Raw genomic sequence first — 22065 nt, forward strand, 5'->3', positions numbered from 1 at the left:
TATGTGTGCGGTTAATTAAATCAGTGAATAACATTTATTGTATAACTCATTAATCAGTAACTATCACACCAGAAAAAGAACTAACACCCTCCACTGTTTTTGAAGAAGTCAGGAGCTGCTCAGAGGAGGCTGAACTGCTGCACCATCCTGTCAATGTTTATGTCAGTGGCATCATGAGATTTTAACAGCTAACAGGACTGGAGATGTCAATCATGCGCAGCCTGGCTGGACTAGATATTCCTGAGGAAATTGCATAAGCAGTCAGATTACCTGTGTTTGAGCTGTGGTGTAAACATATTTTTAAGGATTTTTAATGTGATGTTAAACTGCAGGGGCATATATGCCAGAATGAACATCGAGGATTGTGATGTGCAGCTATGGTCAGCCGTGCTATTTAGGCAAGTTTGAGCCCCGGTTCATCAGCTCTACAGGAACTGATCTGATTTCATGTATGAATGGACACATAGTGACTTGTTGATCAAAGACTGAGAGGACCACAGAAACTGGTGAAAATCACTGAACCTCTGTTCATCGTGTGAGGTTTTTTTTAGCTGTCTCTTTTCAGTGTCTTCCTCATCTATCACATTGCTTCAGTGTGTCACAGTCACAATGTTAATTACTATGCAAATCATCTAAAACAGCTAAACTGTTCTATTTTGCTTCCCACCCCTCTTTAATTCTTCTCTGTCAGTCTGTGTCCATCGTCCCACTCTCACATCACTTAATTACTCTTTTAAAGAGGAGTCTCTTCTTTAAAGTGGCTGGCACATGAGTAGTTTTGCGGGAGATGAGCAGTTTTGTGTTTGTCATCTCCAAAAGCAGTGACGTGATGTCATGCTCTGCTGAGCAGCCATCCCATTTTCTGGGTTGCTGCACAGTGTGCAGCCCTGTAGTTAATGGAGGAAACCGTCCTCAGCCTGGCCTGGACGAGCACTGCGTGGTAGCCTGCAATGATGGCTGGCCTGTAAACAATCATCTCAGAGATGATGTAGGATCTGTGCAGCTGCGTTTTGTACAAGAAAAATGTGGGACGAAGCTGTGTGACTGTACTGTAACAGCTGTGAGAGATTTGAACTGTGCTAAAACAAGCACAGAATCAAACATGTACAGTCGATGCAATAAAACACTATTTGATGTGATATTTTTGCTATTTGTCTTGCATCCATTCCCTGGGTTGCTTGCTTTAGCTGAGCCTAAGGCAGTACAATTCAGCAGCACAACAAACTATAACGTGAAAAATGACCATAACAAAGACTAAACATTCCGACCTTTAGGGTTTATTGCAGGCTTCTTGTATTAGGCTGCATTAGTTTTAAATAGGTGTTCCCAAAAAACAGGCAACTTGGTGTATGTGCACACGTTTGCTAAGGTCTGACTTTAACTGGCTCATATTAAGGAGTTACTCTATTGCTCTCTGAATCCATGACCACTGTGTTTCCCTGGAAGATGAACTTCATTGAACTGGAAACTGGGGCACTGTCTGTCTGAAGTAATGTCTTGGCAAGGCAGCAGGCTGCTTGCGTAACCTGGGGCCAATATAGCTGCTTCCACTGTCCATTGTCCCTGTTCACGTAAGGTTAAAAGCTCTTCCGATGGTGGAGCCCGCTGTTGGGTGTACAGCGTTTTGGGTTGGAGTTGGCCACAAGGCGTCAGGTGTTAGGGTGGCTGCAATCTGACTGTGTTGATGAAATGCTTTTAAGATTGCAAGGTGGAGGAAAGGAGTTTTATGATTTTGTGGTTAACGTGTGTGTGTGTGTGTGTGTGTGTGTGTGTGTGTGTGTGTGTGTGTGTGTGTGTGTGTGTGTAGGTGGTGTCTCAGACAGTCAGCTTGGTGGACCTGTCCTGCTACAGTCTGGAAGCGGTGCCTGAATATCTGTTTTACAGTCAGGATATCACCCACCTCAACCTGCGACACAACTTCATGAGCCTTCAGGGGCCTGGAGGCCTGCTCAACCTCCCCAGGTAACCACGCAACCTTTCACTGAAGAATTTTTCACAAATGTTTGCCAACAGACGGCCGTAGGAGCGCGGGATCATGCCCTCGTGGCCTTGCTGGAACATGCTTTTGCACAACAGAGAATCTGTGCTCGATATTTGGGCTCTATGTTGTAGTTGACCCTGTGCTCTGACCTCAGCTCATTCACTGTGTTTCATGGTTTATTTAACTGATTTTATTTTCTTTGAGCATAGGAGATAATACTAAGCTGAGAAATTTCTACAGTGATCCAAATTAGGTGGACAAGACGTGCATTTAATTCCTCCCCTGTGCTGCTGCAGCCTCCGCATTAATCGGACTCCATTCAGTTCAGAAACCTTGCTTGAAACATTACTTAAAATAAGCAAAATTATCTGCTAACAGAGCAGGAAAATTTCACTGACAAGATTTTAAAACATGTGAAAATATCTAGTCTGAAATAACCTGCTGTTATCTTTAAAGTAAAAAAAAAGTGTTGATCAAACAGCTTTATAATTCTGGAAATTCCAGGTTCAAATATTATTCAGAACCAGTAATAAAATCTCACAAAGACGTTATAATATCTTGTTATGATAATTAAGCATGAAAAAGCTTGAAACAAGTGAAATGTACTAGTAAAAAAACTGCCTGGTAAGAGTTTGATAAAGAACTTTCTATCATACGTAGAGTTTACTTTTTGCAGTGTATTTAAATAAGATGGATTAATCAGCTGATGCATTGCTGTTAAGTGTTAATCATCTCCAACCCCTCTGGCTCCTGTTGTATTCCTCCAGCATTATTGCTTGGCTGGGTGTGTGTGCTTAAAAAAGATTAAAACCTCAGTGCCTGGCGCCCCTCCATTGCTGGTGTCCCTCCGTTTTGCTTGTATATTTAGAAGGAGCATGCATGGATAAAAGGAAATGGCCTGTTCTCTGACCAGTGTTGTGAGTCATGGCAGCCACCTCCGCTGCTCACAGTACGCAGGGGAACAAGAGGAAGGTGGAGTTAATATGGGAGATGTGACTCTGCAGCCGCATGGCACCACTCATCTCTTCGACCTGCGCTACAAATGTGTGTGTAAAACACACATGTATAAGAATTTTATGCTGAGGACCTGTTTCTGTTCGTAGCAGCCAGCAGAGACCTTAGCACTGGTAACACTAAGGCACCGGTGGGGTCATTTGAATACTTTTTCAATGTGAACACTGTCTATTCTTGCCTGCTGAGCCACTGACTGACTTTTTCCAGCTGCTTTCAAAGCCCTCTTAATAACATGGTGCAAGCCCGAAGCACAAATAACAGCACAAAACTCCCTCAGTGAACTTGTGGGGAATGAATCCACAGTATCTGATTTCCACTGTGTTCGCCCTGGATTCAACAATTGGTGTTCAGTCTTCGCTGTTCATTGTGCCATATATCTTCTCTTTATTCACATTCCTTGCCCACTGCAGTCTCCTGAGGCACAACAAATAGCTCTGCAAACGCGACTGAAAATGTGGACCACAGCAGCAGGTCAGCTAAGCTGCTCGTCTGTCTCATTGAATCTTCCTGGATTTTCACTGCTCTTTCTTAACTTCACAGTGTGCGTGGTCAGTCATCTTATGTTACCCCTTGAAAGCAACAACAAATAAAAACTGCATAGTTTAAGCTTAGTTTAAACCGCAGCCTTTCATCGTTGTTGCTTTGTGGAAATACAAACACTCTGCCTTTTTTTTATGTGCCCTTTTCTTTAGATTTTCTGTTGTACTGGAGCAGAGCTAGGTCAAGTGACGTCAGAGAGCGGATGGAGACACATCCAGGCGCATCACACGATGTCACTCGTCACTCACTGTTACTGTTTTTAAGGCTGTTCTCTTCTTTCTTTAGGTTTTCTCAGCTGAAGAGCCTAAACTTATCTCACAACCGTCTGGGTGTGTTCCCTGAATGTGTGTGTGAGATTGTCAGCCTGACTGAACTCAACCTCTCCTGTAATAGTCTGCAGACTGTCCCTGCACAGACAGGCAACCTTCAAAGGTGTGACACAGTGACACACATACTGTGCATGCACTGCATATGTACACTGCACATATTACATGAATAAAGAGGTCAGAGCATGCATGAGCAAACAGTACACACACAATTCTGTTTAATGGTAAAATTGCATGAAGTAGATAAGTCACTGAAGAAGCATTTTAAAAAGATCAGCAAGTAATTATATAAGAAGTAAATCCCAAAGACAGCCACACACTGAAACCAAGCACAAACTGCAATTAAGGTCACAATTCCCCTCAATAATTTGTCTGTATATCACATGTGTGGTGGCTGTGAAGGGCAAACCATGACAACTTTTCAGAAAGCAAGTAAAGATGTTTTAAAGTGGATTTTTTAGGTTCTTAGGTCGATATTTTGGAGAACCAACGATAAAAACAAAATAGCAAAACAGAACGTCAAGTGTTAGTCACCACATATGTTTTATAATCAATATGTACCTGTAATTTTATCATCATCATCTGTATAAACTGTGATTTTTGTCTTTGGTTTGTTCTGTGCTCATGACATCTTTTGTCTGTCTCTGAGAGGAATCCCTCCTCTGCTGCTCTCCCTGAGATTTCTAAAGGTTAAAAGGTTTTTTGGGGAGGTTTTCCTCACCCAGATGGAGGGTCTAAGGACAGAGGGTGTCATATGCTGTACAGATTATAAAGGCCCCTGAGGCAAATTGTGATTTGTAATATTGGGCTGTTTAAATGAAATTGACTGTAATTTTGTACTTTTCTCCAGCTGGAAGTGATATCATCAATATTCAATCAGCAATGAGGAAGAGAATAATTTATTTGCTGTAATATCAGCTTTTCTATCGTCTTCATTTGCTTTCTGTAATGTGATGTTATTTCACTGTATTGCCGTTGTATTTTTTGCTTTTTGTTTTGTAAAAACAGTTGTTCTGGTTTGCGCTTTAAGGCCCTTGCGCACATAATTAATGCTCTCATAAAATCTGGATGGAGGTTTTAATGGCATGAAGTTAAAATACTTTGTTATACAATCAGATTAAGAAGCTAAATCAGGCAGTTTTCATTTCGAGGACCTGCTTAATGTACGATGCTCCTCAGTAAACAAAAGCTACATAATTACAAATGGGCACAAGCAGATATTTTGACCACTGGAAGTAAAAGAAAGCAAAACATGAACGCCTTCTCCTCTCTATCTTGTAGCCTGCAGACGCTGTCTTTGGATGGAAACCACCTCAGCTCCCTGCCTGAAGAGCTGGGTGGCCTGTCCCAGCTCAACAGCCTGGGGCTCTCCTTCAATAACTTCTCTCATGTCCCTGCTGTGCTGGAGAAATTGAGTGCAGTGGACAGGCTAGCCATGGCTGGGAACAGAGTGGAGAGTCTGGAGTTGTGTACTCTGGCTAGAATGAGCCACCTGAAAAACATCGACCTCCGGTAAGAGGCCAGTCAGGGGATAAGGAGCTCTCAGCCTCTGCACTTCCGTAGTCTGCTCCCTCTCTCCTGTCTCTGCTGGATCAATATGTAAAATGTAATACGTCTTATAAAGGGACTCCCCACACAAACGCCGTCAATCGTTCAGTGAGTCTGAAGACAGGTAGAGAATATTCCCACACTGCCATTTATCAATTAAGTTTTTTCTTTTTTATTTCTTCCTCTGGCATTGGCAGAAAGATAAATACTAGTCTGAACCTCAGCCAGTCCTCCTTTCCTCGCCACTCGTCCAAGCCTCACCTTTTTATTAAACATTTATTTTTAGATGCCAGGTTTGCTGAGTGCAAATGCTTTTTTTTTGTGCATTGTTCTGGTTCACACCTACATTCGCACCTGGGAGCTGCCTGCCACAGCAGTCATACATATTTAGCAACTCCACAGGAACAGCTGGGGGCTAAGTGTCTTGCTCAAGGGGACCTCTGTGATGGGTAATGAGGGATGGGTGAGCTGTACTCATTGATTTGCCTACTGAGGATCAAACAGCACCCACTGCTCCACCTACAACTGGCTGATAATTCAACCCTGGTTTTTCGGAAGTTGCGGTTTGGCAGACCATTTTTATAAGGGCAAGGTGCATCTGTGGTGGATTAGCGGGCTGGTGGCTCTCATAAAAGAGGAGATGTTGTTTATTAGCAGGATAGAAGGGATCAGGGAGAGCCTGGATCTCAGCGCAGTGCCTTACCTGACTGACAGTCATGAACTCAGAATTTCTCTGCTTTTCATTGTCCACCTGGGAATTGTTTCAAAAGGTAGCATGCTAAATATAGATGAGTCTGCCAAAACGAAGTTATAGAAGTTTTTCCCAGTGGAGTGATCCCAGTGTGTCATCCAGCAAACACAATATCTTGTTAGATTTTTAATGAAACCTGAGGGATTGCGTTGAGCAACTTGTTTAACGTGTTTCATTTTCAAATTCACATTGATTGACCCAAAAGAGTGCTACAATATTTGTCAATTCTACATGCCCATCACAATATTTTTTTTTTTTACTTTTTGCCATTATATTATGTTCTCCCATTCCCACAGAATGTATGGTAATGAACTGTCACCATAAATTGAACAAGCTGTTGCTGTAACAACCCTAAATACCATACTGCTGCTATTTTTTTGGTCTAATTTTAACAAGTATGACGTGTCAGAGTGCTTTCACTTGATGTTACCCTAGTGCTTCATCCAAAACTTGCTCCTCTGCTCCAGTAGGAGTAACCAGTGGTATTTCATCTCTTTTATTGCCTGTTAAATGCAGATTGAATGGACTGCTGCAGGTGAAAAGTGAGAATCGTGAGGCGGTGAGCCAGGTGACGCAGCTGGACTTACGGGACAATTGCTTGGACTCACTGGACCTGAGCTCCGTCTCTAACCTGGAGACTCTGCACTGCCAACGCAACCAGCTGGGGACTCTGACACTCAGCGGTTTCACACTGCGCATGCTTCATGCCAGCAGCAACCGTGAGTCAAACAAAAAGTGTCAACTAGCTGCTATTATTGCCCCACTGGCTGTTTGTCTTTATGTCAAGGCCCTTCTCCCCAGTGATACGTTCCACTTGTAAACACACATATGAATGGCCCAGATGTTTAGCTGCTGATTGCTGTTTTTATCTGCCCACAGGCCTTACAACAGTCAACATCTATCCAGTCCCTAACCAGCTGACACACATGGACCTATCACAGTGAGTTCTGGTCGGGACTAAGAAGTGGCTGTGGTCTCTGTGTTCACAGATGCTCTGATGTCTAAAAATAGGATCTTATTGTTCATTTATCTAGTTGTGCACAGTGCTTAGTGGAGGTATAAATGATTTTGAATACTGACTTGGAGAATCAATACCCAACAACGTCAAAACAAGTATTCTGTGAAATCTACCCAGTGTGTTGTCATTCAGAACATCTATCAGGTTGGTGTCTCCAGATTGAAATGATGTAAAGAAAACAGTTCTTCTCGTCCTCTGCTCTGGTGCCTTCAGTTTCTTCTTGCACAGATTCCAGATAATTTTCTTTGGGCTTCACATTTGTTATTTGTCATAACGCCCAAGGACCAAAGGCACACCTGCAGTATATACAAAGCTGCTGTGTTAGTTACTATGTCAGGTACTGCGTTATTGAAAAGATTCTAAGCAAATTCAAAGAGCCCAGAAAAAGTCCTTCATAATGTTAGATTGACTTTCAGGCTGGAAAAAACACCCTATTTTAAGGTAATGAACCTCACAAACCTGAGGTAACATTTCATTCTACTTCATTTTTGTCATGCAGGCTGAAGGCCTGATTATGTACAGTAAAAGTCAGTATGTCAGGGGTTAAATGAGATGAGCTGCCTGCCAGTGTGAGAAACATCAGTGAACCTCCAGGACTGACCGTGGAAACTTATTTTTATCTTTTATTAAAATGCACACAGAGACCATTTGCATGCTTAAATATCCCTGGAGGATGTTAATTCCTCCTCCTGTTTACTATGATTTCAAACCTGTTTGCTCAACTGTACCGCTCAGTCTGAGTGTTTGCACGTGTCTCTTTCAATGTGTGTGACTTTGTGTGTGTGTGTTGAGACAGGAACCTTTTGGAGTACCTTCCGGACTGGGTGTGCGACTGCAGAAAAATTGAGATGCTGGATGTCACGCACAACCTTCTGTCTGAGCTTCCTTCCAGGTCGCTGACCTTATTCTGTTGTTAATCCTGAACCTTTTCCGTTGAAACCTTTATTTTTCATGTTGCATAATTTGAATGCAGTCAACCTCGTGTAATAAACACACGGCTATCTTGTCCAGAATTAGAAGACCAGGTGTCACATTACATGTGGCCATGCTTTGTTACTGCTCACTCTATTGCCAATTTATGATGTCCACCGTAAGGATCTGTTATGGTTGTGGAATGATGGAAAGAACAAGGCACAAATACAGCAGATGCTATCAGTCTCTTTGTGTAAGGCAGTTTATGTCTTCTTATTGCAACTGTGAAATATAGTGCTTGGCTCCGAGTTATCATTCACTGCCAACACTCAACACAGACATTTGCATTTGAACGAGACATCAGAGAAGCTTTTGTAAATGAGATAATATTCCTCTGTCCACTGAGCCCTCTCATGACCTGTGTGATGGTTTCAGGAGAGAATAAAAAGCCGCTGTGTTTAGGCAGCCAAGCTGAAAAGGTCACTGATGTATTCGTTAGCATGGGTTCTTCAGTTTTTTTTTTTTTTGGTCTATTCTGTCTAATGTCTCTTCTGGCCTCTGACAGACTGCTCAACAGCTTGAGTTTAAGAAAGCTACTGGCGGGGAACAATCGTTTGCAGAGAGTGCCTGACCTACTTGACCACATCCCTCTGGAAGCCCTAGACCTCCAGCACAACAAGCTAGCCGAGCTCCCTGAGAGTCTGTTTTACAAGGCCTTAAAGTGAGTCTGTCAGCCCTTTTTCTCTCTACAGATCTTTCTCTTTCCTTTTCTGTTCTGTCCTCGAAACTTTTCATGTGAGTCCTTGTGAGAGCTGGTTCCTCTGCTTTGAAACGTGTACCTGTTTGGTTGCAGTTGGCAGTTATTGTGTCACAGCTCATCGTTTTGGGGGTGGTTGCATGTAGGAATCGTGGTCAAGATCAGTGGAGTGTTCCGGGCTGTAACTGGAGCTTCATTTACCCTCCTATTTCCTGTGTGGTAAATCACTTAACACCCATTAGCAGTTCAAATGCTCTAATGTGCTTTACTGTCTCTAATGCTGAGACATGATGGCAGGGACTGCTTTGTGCATGATGGGTCTAAGAGCTGCACAGCTTACAAGGGGAAGCATTTGCACACAGAACTGATGGAAACGACATATGGCTACAGAAACGAGGCTGATAACGAACACTTTTCACATATTCATATTCGTGCAGACACTGAATCCTAAAAAGCCACAAGGCCAGTGAGATGTCGACATCTTTCACTTTAATAATGTTTGACTGAACTATAATGTTCAGTATGTGACAGGCACAGACAATGACTTAACAACAGCAATTACATAAGAACCGCTGGGGCTCAAATTGCAGCCCCCCCCCCCCCCCCGCCCCCCCCACTCTCTGCGCAGGTTCAACACTATGTAAATCAATGCTCCACTTGCAGGGATAAATGAACAGTCTGTGTCTAGATGTACCCTCAGAACAATGAGAATAAGAAAAGCCCCTAAAAGAGGCTTAAAAGCCTTAAACTCACACCTCAACCATCCATATTTATCCCTGCACTCAGACTGCTCTATGTCCTACGGGCTGTGCATGACAGGTGGCTTGTACTTACATACCTGAACCTTATATTGTTATAATATGACCAATACTGCAGCTGTGACTATTGTTGCAATAATGCATTATTAATCATGCTGCTAATTAACTGAATATCAGTTCAAGTTGGCTGGATTAATTTTGACCTTAAATGTGACAATCCCATATCTCCCATTTTGTGATAAGCTGCCAGTTTCCCTGATTGAATGTGTACAGGCAATGAGACCGGACTGGGTGATGTAATCTTGGCTGCGAAGTAATGTGCAGTGTACATTTCTTCTTAAACTAATGCTTCTCTTGTTTTTATTTGCCTTCACAGCCTAAAATACTTAAATGTGTCAGCCAATGCCCTGGAAAATATTCCTCCCAGCAGCCAATCAGAGGAAAGTCTCAGCACACTCCAGGAGCTCTACCTGACGTGGAACAACCTGAATGAGAACTGCGGTGCTCTGTTGGTTGGACACCAGAACCTGCGGGTCCTTCACATTGCCTACAACCAGCTACTCTCTTTTCCTGCCAGGTGTGTTACCTTTCACGTCAGTCAATGTTTAAAAAGTGATCTGTGGCTTAGGAATTACTTAACAAAGGTCATTCTTATAAACTTTTATAGAGTGCCTGTCATTTACCTTTTTTATTGCTTTTCCTTTTTATTGTATTGTGTCTGTTTTTATTGTCTCATCTTTTATCCTTTTTCATTTTATTCATTTCATTGTATCTATTGGATCTTCTCTTGTCTTTCTACCTTCTGCAAAGCCCTTCGTGTATGTTTTGAGAGCCCAAGAGGATATTTACAGTCAGTAATATTTATAATCTGTGCGTGTGTGTAAAGTGCTCTATTTGTGTGTCTTTAGTAAGCTGAGTAAACTGGAACAGCTGGAGGAGCTAAATCTAAGTGGCAACAAGCTAAAGACTATCCCCTCCACTGTGTCCAGCTGTAAGAGACTACACACCCTCATAGCACACTCCAACCACATTACTGTCTTCCCAGAGATCCTCAACCTGCCTGAGATCAAGGTCAGACTCGTTCTGCTTTCGTTTTCCTGACCAGTGAGTGCGTGATTGTGTTTAGCCTGTGTCCGCTCATGTGTGTTTTGTACATTTGTAGCTTGTAGATCTAAGCTGTAACGAGCTGACTGAGATCCAGCTGCCTGACTCGCTGCCTGCCACGCTGCAGGAGCTCGACCTGACAGGCAACAGCAGCCTGATGCTGGAACACAAAACCCTCAACCTCTTCAGGTGAGTCACAAAACCCGAACCAGTTTAATATAGTAACACGTAACTCTGTGACATTTATCGAGCATAAAATATGAGCACCAGTGTCTCGGCTTTGGATTCTGTAGTTGTCTGGACACATACTGTAGGGATATGTGCAATGTATAAAAATATGATATGGCTGTATTAGTGCTGGTGCAGGAAATGGTGCATCATTTATAATGCCTCCTCCTGTATTTCTTCTCTGTTTTTAGTCACATCACCACCCTCAAATTAGATCAGAAGTCCACCACGGCAGCAGGAGACGTGCTGAGTGCCTCCACTCCATGGAACCATGGTTACTCTGAAATGAGTGGCCAAAGGAACAAGTGAGTACTGATTTGTCTTTCTGTGTTTTTTCTTTGCTTGTTGAAATAAATATTTTCTGCAACTGCTGCACAATCTGTTCAAATTGCTATATACATGTAAAAAGGGAAGACGCATGAAGTATTCATTCAGTGTCATCCTCCAGCCAGTCTTTGTAGTCTATAGCTTTAGCTTGTCACTTCCTCTTTAAATCTTGTTTTGGTGCATAGGATCTACTGTATATCTGTCCGTTTGGATGTTGCTGTACAAGCGCAGAGCAGGTGTCTTCCACTGAGTCAATATCTGAATCATTGGCAGGCACCTAACGCAGGCATCTGAGTGGTCAATGGACCTTTTTTCAGAGTAGCTGGTGCAGTGAATCTTAATAATTCCATTGGATTGAATTAACAATGTTGCAAATTGCATCACTGTTGAGAGCCTAGCATGCCTGGCTGCTCCTCCAGGGTCATGGCCACCACAGAGGACTACAGAGCAGTGTCTATTGACAGCTGCCACCCCTTGCTCATTTCCCTTGACCTGAAGCTGCAGCATTGCATCCTGAAGTATGTATGAGGTTTACCTCTGATCTATGTGTTAATGCCCATCTATTGTTGGGGACAGGTTGTGCGTATCTGTGCTGGCTGTAGACCGCTTTGGAGATGGTGTGGAAGCATGTTATGGTATCTTTGACGGAGACCGCAACGAGGAAGTGCCTCGGCTGCTGCAGTGCACCATGGGAGATGTGCTGTGCGAGGAGCTGCAGCACTCCAGTGTTGACAATGTGTATATGTGCAACACTTTCCTAACCTCACACAGGTAAGACAGATTTTTTTAAATGTCAGTCTTTATTAATACATCTAATAATCACACTGCTACCTGTGACTTTGTCAGTATTTGTCAGCAGTTTTGTTTGTGTCTGCATGTGACAGGAAACTAGGTATGGCTGGCCAGAAACTGGGTGCTTCTGCCTTGCTGTGTTATATTCACCATGAGCCTTCCGATCCAGGAGGCTACTTCAGCCTCACTGTGGCCAATGTGGGCACCTGCCAGGCAGTGTTGTGCCGGGATGGCCGACCAGTGCCTCTCTCTAAAGTTTACAGCTTGGAGAACTGCACTGAGGAGATGGACAGAGTTAAGCTCAGTAAAGCCATTATTACCGAGGTAATGCACAGCTTCTCTGTATGCTGGGTTCGTGTGTTATACTAGAGCCATTATTTCGAACTTTTGATCCAGTGTTAACGTGCATCCTCATGTTCAGGGGTGTATGTGTTATGATCTACAATTCTAATGGCACTTCTGTTTTACAGGATAACAAAGTGAGTGGAGTGACATGCTGCTCTCGCCTGCTGGGCTGCTCTTATCTGTCTCCCTGGGTACTTCCAAAGCCCTGGGTGCACACTGAGCCTCTCTGTTCCCAGGATGAGTTCTTGATCCTGGGTAACCGAGCGCTGTTTGAACGGGTCTCCTACCAGGAGGCCGTGTGCACTGTGCAGGCTGTGCGGGATCCTCGCGCTGCTGCCAAGAAGCTGTGTTCACTCGCCCAGAGTTACGGTTGCAAGGACAACATCGAAGCTGTGGTCGTATCTCTGCACATTAGTGAAGACAGCTGCACCTGTGAGCCGCCGGTCTCCACCACTGAACCACGGGGTCCCCCTCCCACCCCTGTGCCTGTGTCCATGACCCCAGGCCCTACTGACCCAGCCACCCTTTCATCTAGCAGTGGAATTGTCTCTGAGTTCAACAGCGAGACATCAGCCTCAGAGGTGGGCAGCGAGGCAGGGTCCACCGCTTCGGACGAGCACCCATCCTCCGGCCCTGCATCCCGCCCAGAGAGACGCTGCAGCCTACACCCTGCTCCTACACTGTGTGGGATCATGGTGCCAGGCTCAGCTGGGCCGGGAACCCACCCAGGCCTATTCCAGCGGCAGCCCTCCTGTGCTACGTTCTCGAGTAACCAGTCTGACAACGGGTTGGACAGTGATGACGAAGCTCCTCTGGAGGGCGTTATCTCCAATGGCAGCAAGTTAGAAGTGGAAGTAGACATTCACTGCTGTGCTTTTCAGCTGCGCTCAGGGGCCCCTGAGAGCCCCAAAGACTTGGACCTCGAAAAGCGAGGCTCTGACTATCCCAATGGCAAAATGCGCAGACAGAACAGCGTGGTGGTTTCTGCTACAAATGGCTGCCTGCTGGCTGTATGTGGGAGAGAGATTGCTGACCTCAAGAAGTCGCCTTCCACATCCAGCCTGTTTGGGAAGAAGCTGTCCAATGGCTCTGTGGTTGCCCCTGAGGACAGCCACAATCTGATTGAGGTGGCCCTGGAGGCTCCGAAGAAGAAGTCTGGCTACTTCACTGCCCCAGCACAGCAAGACCCTGAGGACCAGCTCATTGTGCCTCCTAGTCTGGAGCAGGAAGTCAGGGAGCAGCTAAGGGGTCAGAGCCCTCTTGTCTCAGGCCCCACCTTAACATCCATACCCCCTTGCTTAAAAGATCCGGTGTGGGATCATCCGCACCCGCCTGCGTTTGCCTCCAACCTGGTCCCAGGTCCTGGCCCAGTTCCCATCCTACAGCAGGAAGTCTACGATACTGCCCTCTAGAGGAGGGACACAGCACAGTGCCGCGTGGCTGCAATTTTGTGATTGTGCCATTCCAGAGAAGAGGAGATTTTTCTCATACATGTGAGATATTCCAACTCAAGTTGCCATTCAGATCTTCTGTGAGGACAAGACAAACCGGTGGGTCACAGAGAGTCAGCAAGTGAGGCTGTGCCATTAATGTGAGGTAAAAAAAAAGGTTTCTGTGCACCGTCTTAGTATCCAAGGAAATAGGGGCGAGCAAGATCCCAGTTCGTAACATGACGTTGTGAAAAGAATGGCTACCATAGACCAAAACAAGCCTGACTTGAAATGGGATACCTCATGTGTTTAAACATGTCAGCAACATTTCCCTTTACTTGGAAAGCAAGCAATCTTGAGGGTGTGTTCGGAATTGTGTTCAGTACGGTCAAATCTCCTCTCCAGGGGCTCCGTGGTCTCTCAGGTCCTGGAGAGAAGCCCTGTGACTGAAACTTGAAAAAGTGCCTACTGCAGACGACTCAGCCTAGAGCTCCCGGACATCCAGGCTGCGTTTGGGGACGTGAGCTTGTTAGTTAAATTTGGAGGAGGGACAGTGTCTCCAAGAGACCAGCACTGGCACAGCTTCTGCGCTCCTCCTCTTCCTGTGGCTTACAAAGGAAATCAGACAGTACAAATGCTTGTAAGGCACATAAGACCAGAAGATGTGAAAACAAACTAACTGCATTCACATCGAACGGTATGGTCGGGTTTTATTTTTAACATTCCCACACAGTATGTATAGAATATTCTATATAGGATAAATTAATTCTATACAGTATAGTACACACTCACAACTCGCGGCCAACCAACGTGCTGCGCCTGAGCTTCTGACATCAAGATTGAAAAGTGTTGCTATTTAGAGTGATGCGTTTTGAATAGCTGTCAAAAATAATATCAAAGTCATTCAACTGTACAGAGCGGATGTGTTGTAGAATTCAAAAATCCATTCAACGGTATAATCTGTGACAGTGCATGATCAAACGGTCTCCTTAAAAACTACATAGGAAAGTAAAAGTTTACTTCAAACTTCGTCCGTTTTATGGTCACTGGATCATGGACTGGAGACGCCTGGACGTCTCATGTCATTCGAACAAACCAGTCAAGGCACAAAAGTGAATTATTCCAAGAGATGAAGGATAGATGCAGTATTTGTATGTACTGTATATCACGAAATGTCTCCCCTGGTTATAACATCGTACCTTTTAGCGTATCTAAACTTTGGAGGCTGCTTCCCCTTTTAAACTGGTAAACATCCATCCATGTTCTTGCAGGCTTATTCGGATACTGACATTTTTTACATCTTAGCAAATCTTTTTTCAGCTTAGCTCTCTAATGCACAGCCCACACATCCAGATGATTTTCAGGCTGTGTTATTTTCAGGCCATTCTAAACAGATCCCTGTTTTCTTCTATTCTGTCTGTGCACACAAGATGTCACAGCCAGAACCCACAGTTCTACAAGTATGTGCAGACATTTGGGACATAGAGACAAGTCATGTCTTGCTACTCTTTGATATAGCTGTCTTTTACACTCACACACTGCATGCATGCTGTCTCGTGATCAGGGGGCGGTGCTTCTGTCGAATTCAGCTCACACAGTGATTATTATTAGTGCAGCAGCAGAGGAAGGTACTGCAATAAGAACACACTGGTTCAGTATTGCATTTTTTCCCCATTGAGTCACATACAGTGCTTCATATCATATTTTTCTCAGCTGAGAGTAAGACGTTATCGTTATTTGAATTGTCAGGTAAATATTATGCACCGCCAGAAGTCTCTGTTTGTCCACTCCTGAACCTCCCCACCTTGTGCCAAAAGAGAAAGCAGCTCTGTCGGGGCTGCTGTGGTTATAAGAAGGCCAAAGTTGGGTAATTGCTCATGTCAGTGATTACTACATCAGATGTATATTTTTGGTTGCCACCCCGGGTCGGTGGTGGTGTAGTTCTTGCATTCCACAGCTGTTGCATAGCTGGACCTTTCCGCGTTCCCTTTTAGCCTTAAAGTAACACTACTCAGTATTTTTGAAAGGAGAAGCCCTTTGTTTCATCCCACTCGTGTTCTGTTTGTGACAGAGGTCTTTATCTCCGGGGGTGTTCTTTATGACAGCAGCCCCCCCAACCCCACCCCCCCACCCCCACCCTTTCTTTGCTCCGCAGGAATGAGTGATACGTCAGTGATGAAGCCTTAATTGATGTGTGAGTCTGACTGTTTTCTCGTTATTCGCAAGTTTTTGTCTCTTGAACGCAACACTGTTAAAAGCACTTTGTACAGAGAAAATAGAGATATTCAGAGTCACGTATATTTGAGTTTAATATATGAGACATTGATCAACGTAGTGCGCTGGGATTATTGTGGCTTCCCTCGGCCCAACATATCACCTCTTGTTTAAGAATACATAGCCAACGGAAATGATGATAATGTAACGTGACATAATGACAAATAATGAACAACAGTCACTTTTTGGTGTGCTTTTGATATGACAAACATTTCTGATTTTATAAAAACCTTTTTTTTTGTTGCTTGCTTCCGATGACATCTGAATTTTACAGAATGTCTTGACTGATATTTAAATTTTCACCATCAGCACCACAAACAGTTTAATCTACTTAATATACGTTCTTAACTACACTATTAAACACTGTCTGTCAGCGTCAGTGATGCTTATTAAAGATGTTCATTTTTGGGGCCCCCTCCTGGCAGAAAATGAGGAAATGCAGCTATTGTGCATATTTTGCATTATTTATATGCATCGTTGATATTTGATTGGAACATCAGGCTAATCGGTTTCTAAACGTCTGCATACCTGAAAATAGTTTTTGGAATTCCTCTATAATTATTACATGTAATGAAAACACTAGTCCAAGATAATAATTACTATGATTCACATGGAGGAGCTAGTCTTGCCTTCATTATGCTTATTCAGAACTCAGAACTCATATTTCACTCTGAGGCTAAGAGTTTGTTTCCAGTCACTTTATTGATGAGGCTGTGCAGCGTCTGAGATGCCAAACACCCGGGACTCTCTGTGGTTCTGACGGTGGCCAGACCTCCGCTGTCAGGACCCACACACGGCTTCATGCATCTGGACTGGTGGCAGTGAAACATGGATGGGCACTGCAGGTGCACCTGCCACAGGAGGAGCTAGAAAGGCTGTAAGACAGATGATGATTGTGAATAATACTGGCACACGTCTGAAACACGTTGGAAGAGGAGAAGTGGAACTTTCCTTAAGGTTTAATACAAAGTGGTGGTGTTCACAACAGATGTTGGGAATTCACTCATACAAATATGCAAAATGTCGACTGTACATACAGTATATATGTTTATCAGAGCTTCATTTTCCATCATCTGAAACTACAAGAATCATATTTCTCAATATGTCTGAAAATGAATATTGGCTGATGTATGTGTGATGTATGTCATTGAGATTGTGTGTGTAAGTTGCATTGTTCCTTTATTATTTCGTGTCCGTTCTTTTGGCTCATTTGCATTGCAGTTGTGTTAGTTTGGTCCCAGTTGGCCTGGTTAGGACTGCATCGCACTGCTACATTTAGAGCTTTTCAAACCCGCCCTGGTCAGTTTTTGTATACGGTTGTACACTCATTGTTCGTTCATCCGGTCTGTCTTCTGGATGATGCCATATATTCGCCCACTGTCCCGTCTAATATACGTTTCCAACATGAAGTATATTTGAATAATAATCCATCAGTAGACTAATCAGTGTGCATGTACATATGCCGACTGTATGCGCAGATACAGGAAGAGGGAGCACAGGGTACAGTGCATTGGCTTAAATATTCCCTTTAATTCTTTAGTGGAGGGGGTCCAGTAGTATAATGCTCATAATCCCCTTTGTGCACTGAAACAGAGGGTATGTGCACTGAGTGGGCTACACTGTCAGTGTTTTTTTTTTTTTTTAAACTGCTGACTCATGTGTTAACTGTAAGGGATCGTTTCCTCTCTGCACAACTCAACAAGCTCCCTGTACAACTATGTTTGCAAACTGTCTGTGTTTTTGTGTGTGTGCGTGTGTGTGTGTTACATGAATCTTAAGTGCACACGTACAGTAAGTGTATGCATGCCCGTGTGAGTAATGGACTGCCTGTACTTTCTGCGTGAATACGGTGAATGAAACTGATGGAAGACGCTCCGGTTGTTTAACATGTGACCAAAGTAGCCATTGTTTAATCTCACGGTTCCTTTCTGTACATTATTTTCTAGAAATGCTTGAATATTTTTTTCTCGATGCCAAGAAGCCGACGTTTATTTTTGTACTTCATTGTTTCATGCAAATTTATATTTCCCTCTCCACTAACAGAATTTAAAGTGATTGGGATTCTACAGACAACGGTCACTCATTACGGTACTTTATTTGAAGGTACTAACTATAACTGTATTAAATGTTGAAAGCATGCCCTGAATATAAATCAACATAAAAGCATAGAGAACATTCAAAATGTGATTTATTTGTACAAAACGGAGCATATCTAATATTTTTAGGTTTTTATTCTAGCATGCAGATTCCTGCGAAAATTTGGTTTTCTGTTTGATAGTTTCAAGGTTTATCATTTAGGAACAGGACTAACAATGAGCGCTTTTGCTGCGTATCAGACAGAATTGTACTCCCTTGAACTTTGAGAGTGGAAGATGGTTGTTGTTTTATTTGAAATGCTGCTATCATTAGTTTTGAGCAGACAAGCTGTTTTTGAATTAACTTTAAGCCAAGTAGCAATAAAACTTTTTACTGTGAATTTTTTTTTGTCCAGTGTCCACTTTGATCACCATTTTTATGATGATTTCATGCCAATAAATATCATATAAGTGGCTTTTTTTGGTCAGTGTAAGACAGTTTATTATGTCATTTATCTTCCTTTGTCAGCAGTACACAGATGAAGAAAATGAATTAGAACAGAGAGCATGAACCACTGCACAAGCAAAATCAAGCTCCAAGTGTTGAAGTCATGAGTAAATTCCAGTAGATGTGCCATCTGTTGGTGAAGCTCAGAATGGCACCCTGAACTATACAAATTACCAGCAGAAAGAAGCTTAAATGTGATGAAATTAAAATTAAGTGCTGTTTTTTCTGGTGATGTAAGACCTTAAGGGAGGAACAAAGTCAAACTCTTTGCTTCTTCCAAGTCTAAAAGAAATGGAAGGATACTGGAGCTCAATGGAAGAACCATCATTATAAATCATTCCATGGAAATGCTGTGGCTATTCGAAGATCGTATCAGTTTTAAGTGTAGAAATCAAAATAAGAACTTAAAGTCACAAGACAACACTGAACCCTCTGTTCCAGGATTCAGCTGCCAGGATAAATGATGAACAGGCTGAGATCCACAGTGGTTTCTGTCTGGAACAGGCATTATTTGACCTTAAAAGAGCTCAATGAAACCCCCTCTGACTGTTCCTGCGTAGCATATCAGACAACCTTGTTCTTAAAGTAAATTAAATATTGTTTGTTGCTTGTCTCTGCTACACAAGTGACTCATATCGTAATCTTAAATATTTTACATACTTTTTTGTTTTGTTTTTTAGAATGGAACTGTTTATAGTTTGTGGCCAAAATTGAGAAATGAGTAATAAAACATACTTTACATACACTTAGACTTGTTTATTATAACCACATATATTAAAAAAAATGTAACAGATGCAGTACACAAGTATGTAAACTGGAAAAGTGGTGGGAATAAAAAAAGCATTTTAGAAAATCAAGTTATAAAAAAACTCCTTCAAAGGATAAAAAGTAGATACAAATTCACAGATTCTACAAGAGTGAACACACAGTAACGCCCAATATGACAAGACCTCGCATGTTGTCTCGTCACAGGGATTTCTACTCAATCCCAGGATGTCGAGGAGAAAAGCCAGCTTAAAAACGATTGTCCTCGTTTGTCCTCTGCTTCTTCAGCTCCCGCACTGACCTGAACGCTCTGACAGCTAGCACTGCACCAAAGATGAAAACAAACACCCCCAGCACCCCGAAGAGCCCTCCTGCGATATCTGCACCGTGAAACTGGCACTCAAAGCCTTTGTGCCCTTTGCTCTTGTACATCTGCTCTCTCTCTTTACAGATGGGATCGTTGTAAGTTTCCTGCAGCTTGATAAAGTAGAAGGCAAGTGCCGGGATGTAGCCCAGTCCGATCAGGAGGTTCAGCAGAGCCTCCCCCAGCAGCACAGGGGGCCAGCGATAAGGGACTCTGAAAATCCCCAGGCCAAGCATGGCACAGGCGTAGATCATCAAAACCCCGCCGCAGGCCATGGTGAAGACGTACGGAGGCCGCTTGAGCTGATGGAACAGCCGGTCCAGCTCCTTCACCCGGTCTGCATCGGCTCCAGTGAAAGCGTTGGCTCCACCAAAGTGATAATAGTAGAGCCCGCCGAGGCTGGCCAGGTCACGGTAACCCCCGTTGTTGCTGTACGGCACTCCGGCACAGATGACGATAAGGAGGTTCAAAAACAGCTCCAAAATCTGGCAGAGACCTGCGAGAGAGAGGATCCAGTTCACACAACGCTGACGTGAATTCATAGCAACATGAAGCAGCGAGACCAGAGCTGAATTTTGTCAAGCAAAAATGCCAAATATAAGCTGGTGGCAGCTTCTCTGGTCACTGGATTGGCTGCTTTTCTTTGTCATGAATCATAATAAACTGAGTATCTTTTGGGTTTTGGGACTGTTACCTGCATAAAACAAGACATTTTAATAAATAACCCAAGTCCTGTGTGCATTCTTCACTGTTTCTGACTTTTTGCACACAAATTAAGCGTAAATCCTGAGCTTGTTCCAACTCAGCCCTTATGACATAAATCACATAATGGTATATTATAGTATAAAGAAGCCATAGTAAATAAATAAGTATATATATATATATATAAATATAAACGTTTGACAGAAGAGGTGGAACATAAACATACTTGCCTCTACTGGTTAGGATGTATCTGAAATTGTAGAGCGTTTGTTTGTGCTGTTGCTCGTAATACTCCCCTTCAGAATGATACACTGAAGTCTCTCTGGACCTACAAGGACAACACCATTTGGACAGTGAGATGGAATTCATTATGTGGCTAAAAAATACTTTCCCCTCACAAATATAAGTAAATAACCGCCCACATGTGGTGAAAAGTGTGTGTGGAAGACATGACAGTGAATACAGGGACTTGACTTATAGAGAAAGTCCCTTACAGTCTTGAGGGTTCTTCATGGTCTTGATATCTGCTGTGTTTGGCCCTCCTGTCCCCAGCGGGGTCTCTCCCGTCCACGTCTCTTGGCTTTTGGTTGCGTCCTCTGTTGTCATATGAAGCGTGGTCTCCATTGTGTGAATAGTCTCTGCTCTTGTACTCTGCATACACATCTCTCCTCTCATGGTGTCTTCCCCTCTCTGGCATCTTCCTCTGCCTACAAAAGAAGATTATGGACATGAATCCTATTACAGACCCTCATAAACAAAGTGGATACTTGGCCTGCATGTCTGTAACTGCCACTGTGGACAGTAAAGCAGCATGGAGGATCATTTCATGAACATGAACGGCTGAGTGAGGTGAAGGACCAAACACACAGATTTCTTCATTCGTAAAGAAGCAATCGAGACAAAAGGTGGTGATGATTTTAGGCCCCACGGACATTTTAGTGAACAAACGAAGAGATGATAAAGTCGACAAATGAAATCAGATTTTTACGTGATTATATACGACTTCATGTCAACATGCATTTAAGAGGCCAGCAATTCATAACAACCTCCCCTCTGCTGCTAAGCTCATTCGTGTTTCGATTATAATACGAAGTGAAAACATTATTATGTCCTACCTTTGGACAGCGGACAAAGTTTGGTCGTGTTTTCGTCCACACCGAGAGGAAAGAGCTTACCTTTACCTGCTTCCTGTGTTTGAGAATTCCTTCTCCTGCCACTCACCTGTGCTGCGTCACGCCCACCAGTTTCGACCTAATTTCTGGAAAAATCCAGTGAACTTTCTACGGCTACTTTAAACTTTTTAGGCTTATTTTTCAAATGTATAGTGTGTTGGATGCATACTTTGTGTACTTTTTTTTATTGAATTGTATTGTAAATACTTCATTATATATATAAAGATTAGAGACAGCTACATTTAATTCACTGGTCAGTTTGATGCAAATATTACAGGACACAGGCTACTTCATTACAGTTCAATTAAAACGTAAAGGGTATCAGAAATGATGTGTTTCGGTCGTGCTCAACTTGCAAAAACAAAAAATGTGCG

General features: G+C 43.2%; 2 protein-coding genes across 3 annotated transcripts in view; one reads left to right on the top strand and one right to left on the bottom strand.

The window, feature by feature from the left end:
• phlpp2 (PH domain and leucine rich repeat protein phosphatase 2) overlaps positions 1-19333 on the top strand; it is a 39055-nt gene extending 19722 nt beyond the window's left edge. The window contains exons 6-19 of the mRNA XM_076728108.1: positions 1808-1962; positions 3821-3967; positions 5143-5373; positions 6677-6879; positions 7040-7100; positions 7975-8070; positions 8656-8811; positions 9982-10182; positions 10514-10676; positions 10768-10898; positions 11129-11242; positions 11841-12035; positions 12149-12380; positions 12527-19333. Coding sequence (XP_076584223.1) covers positions 1808-1962; positions 3821-3967; positions 5143-5373; positions 6677-6879; positions 7040-7100; positions 7975-8070; positions 8656-8811; positions 9982-10182; positions 10514-10676; positions 10768-10898; positions 11129-11242; positions 11841-12035; positions 12149-12380; positions 12527-13813 — 3372 coding nt within the window. The 3' untranslated portion in view covers positions 13814-19333. The remainder of the gene's footprint in view (positions 1-1807; positions 1963-3820; positions 3968-5142; positions 5374-6676; positions 6880-7039; positions 7101-7974; positions 8071-8655; positions 8812-9981; positions 10183-10513; positions 10677-10767; positions 10899-11128; positions 11243-11840; positions 12036-12148; positions 12381-12526) is intronic.
• Positions 19334-19426: 93 nt separating this feature from the next.
• Positions 19427-21827, bottom strand: marveld3 (MARVEL domain containing 3). 2 transcript variants are annotated; one of them, XM_076728131.1, is made up of 4 exons: positions 21635-21827; positions 21014-21226; positions 20750-20847; positions 19427-20313 (listed from the first exon to the last, which is right to left on the bottom strand). In XM_076728131.1, exons 2-4 carry the CDS (start codon positions 21214-21216, stop codon positions 19703-19705), a joined length of 912 nt encoding a protein of 303 aa, XP_076584246.1. In that variant the 5' UTR covers positions 21217-21226; positions 21635-21827; the 3' UTR covers positions 19427-19702. The 2 variants fall into 2 exon arrangements, with proteins under 2 accessions (XP_076584246.1, XP_076584238.1); XM_076728123.1 differs by lacking the exon at positions 21635-21827 and having other exon boundaries at positions 21014-21621.
• Positions 21828-22065: the final 238 nt, after the last annotated feature.

This window comes from Chaetodon auriga, chromosome 1 (genome assembly GCF_051107435.1).
Source record: "Chaetodon auriga isolate fChaAug3 chromosome 1, fChaAug3.hap1, whole genome shotgun sequence".
Lineage (NCBI taxonomy): Eukaryota > Metazoa > Chordata > Actinopteri > Chaetodontiformes > Chaetodontidae > Chaetodon > Chaetodon auriga.

Coding starts and splice junctions, on each gene's coding strand:
- marveld3 (XM_076728123.1), bottom strand. CDS start 21,249: ATGTCCATAATCTTCTTTTGTAGGCAGAGGAAGATGCCAGAGAGGGGA. Junction 20,848..21,013: donor CATGAAGAACCCTCAAGACT/GTAAGGGACTTT, acceptor TTGTCCTTGTAG/GTCCAGAGAGACTTCAGTGT. Junction 20,314..20,749: donor ATACATCCTAACCAGTAGAG/GCAAGTATGTTT, acceptor TCTCTCTCGCAG/GTCTCTGCCAGATTTTGGAG.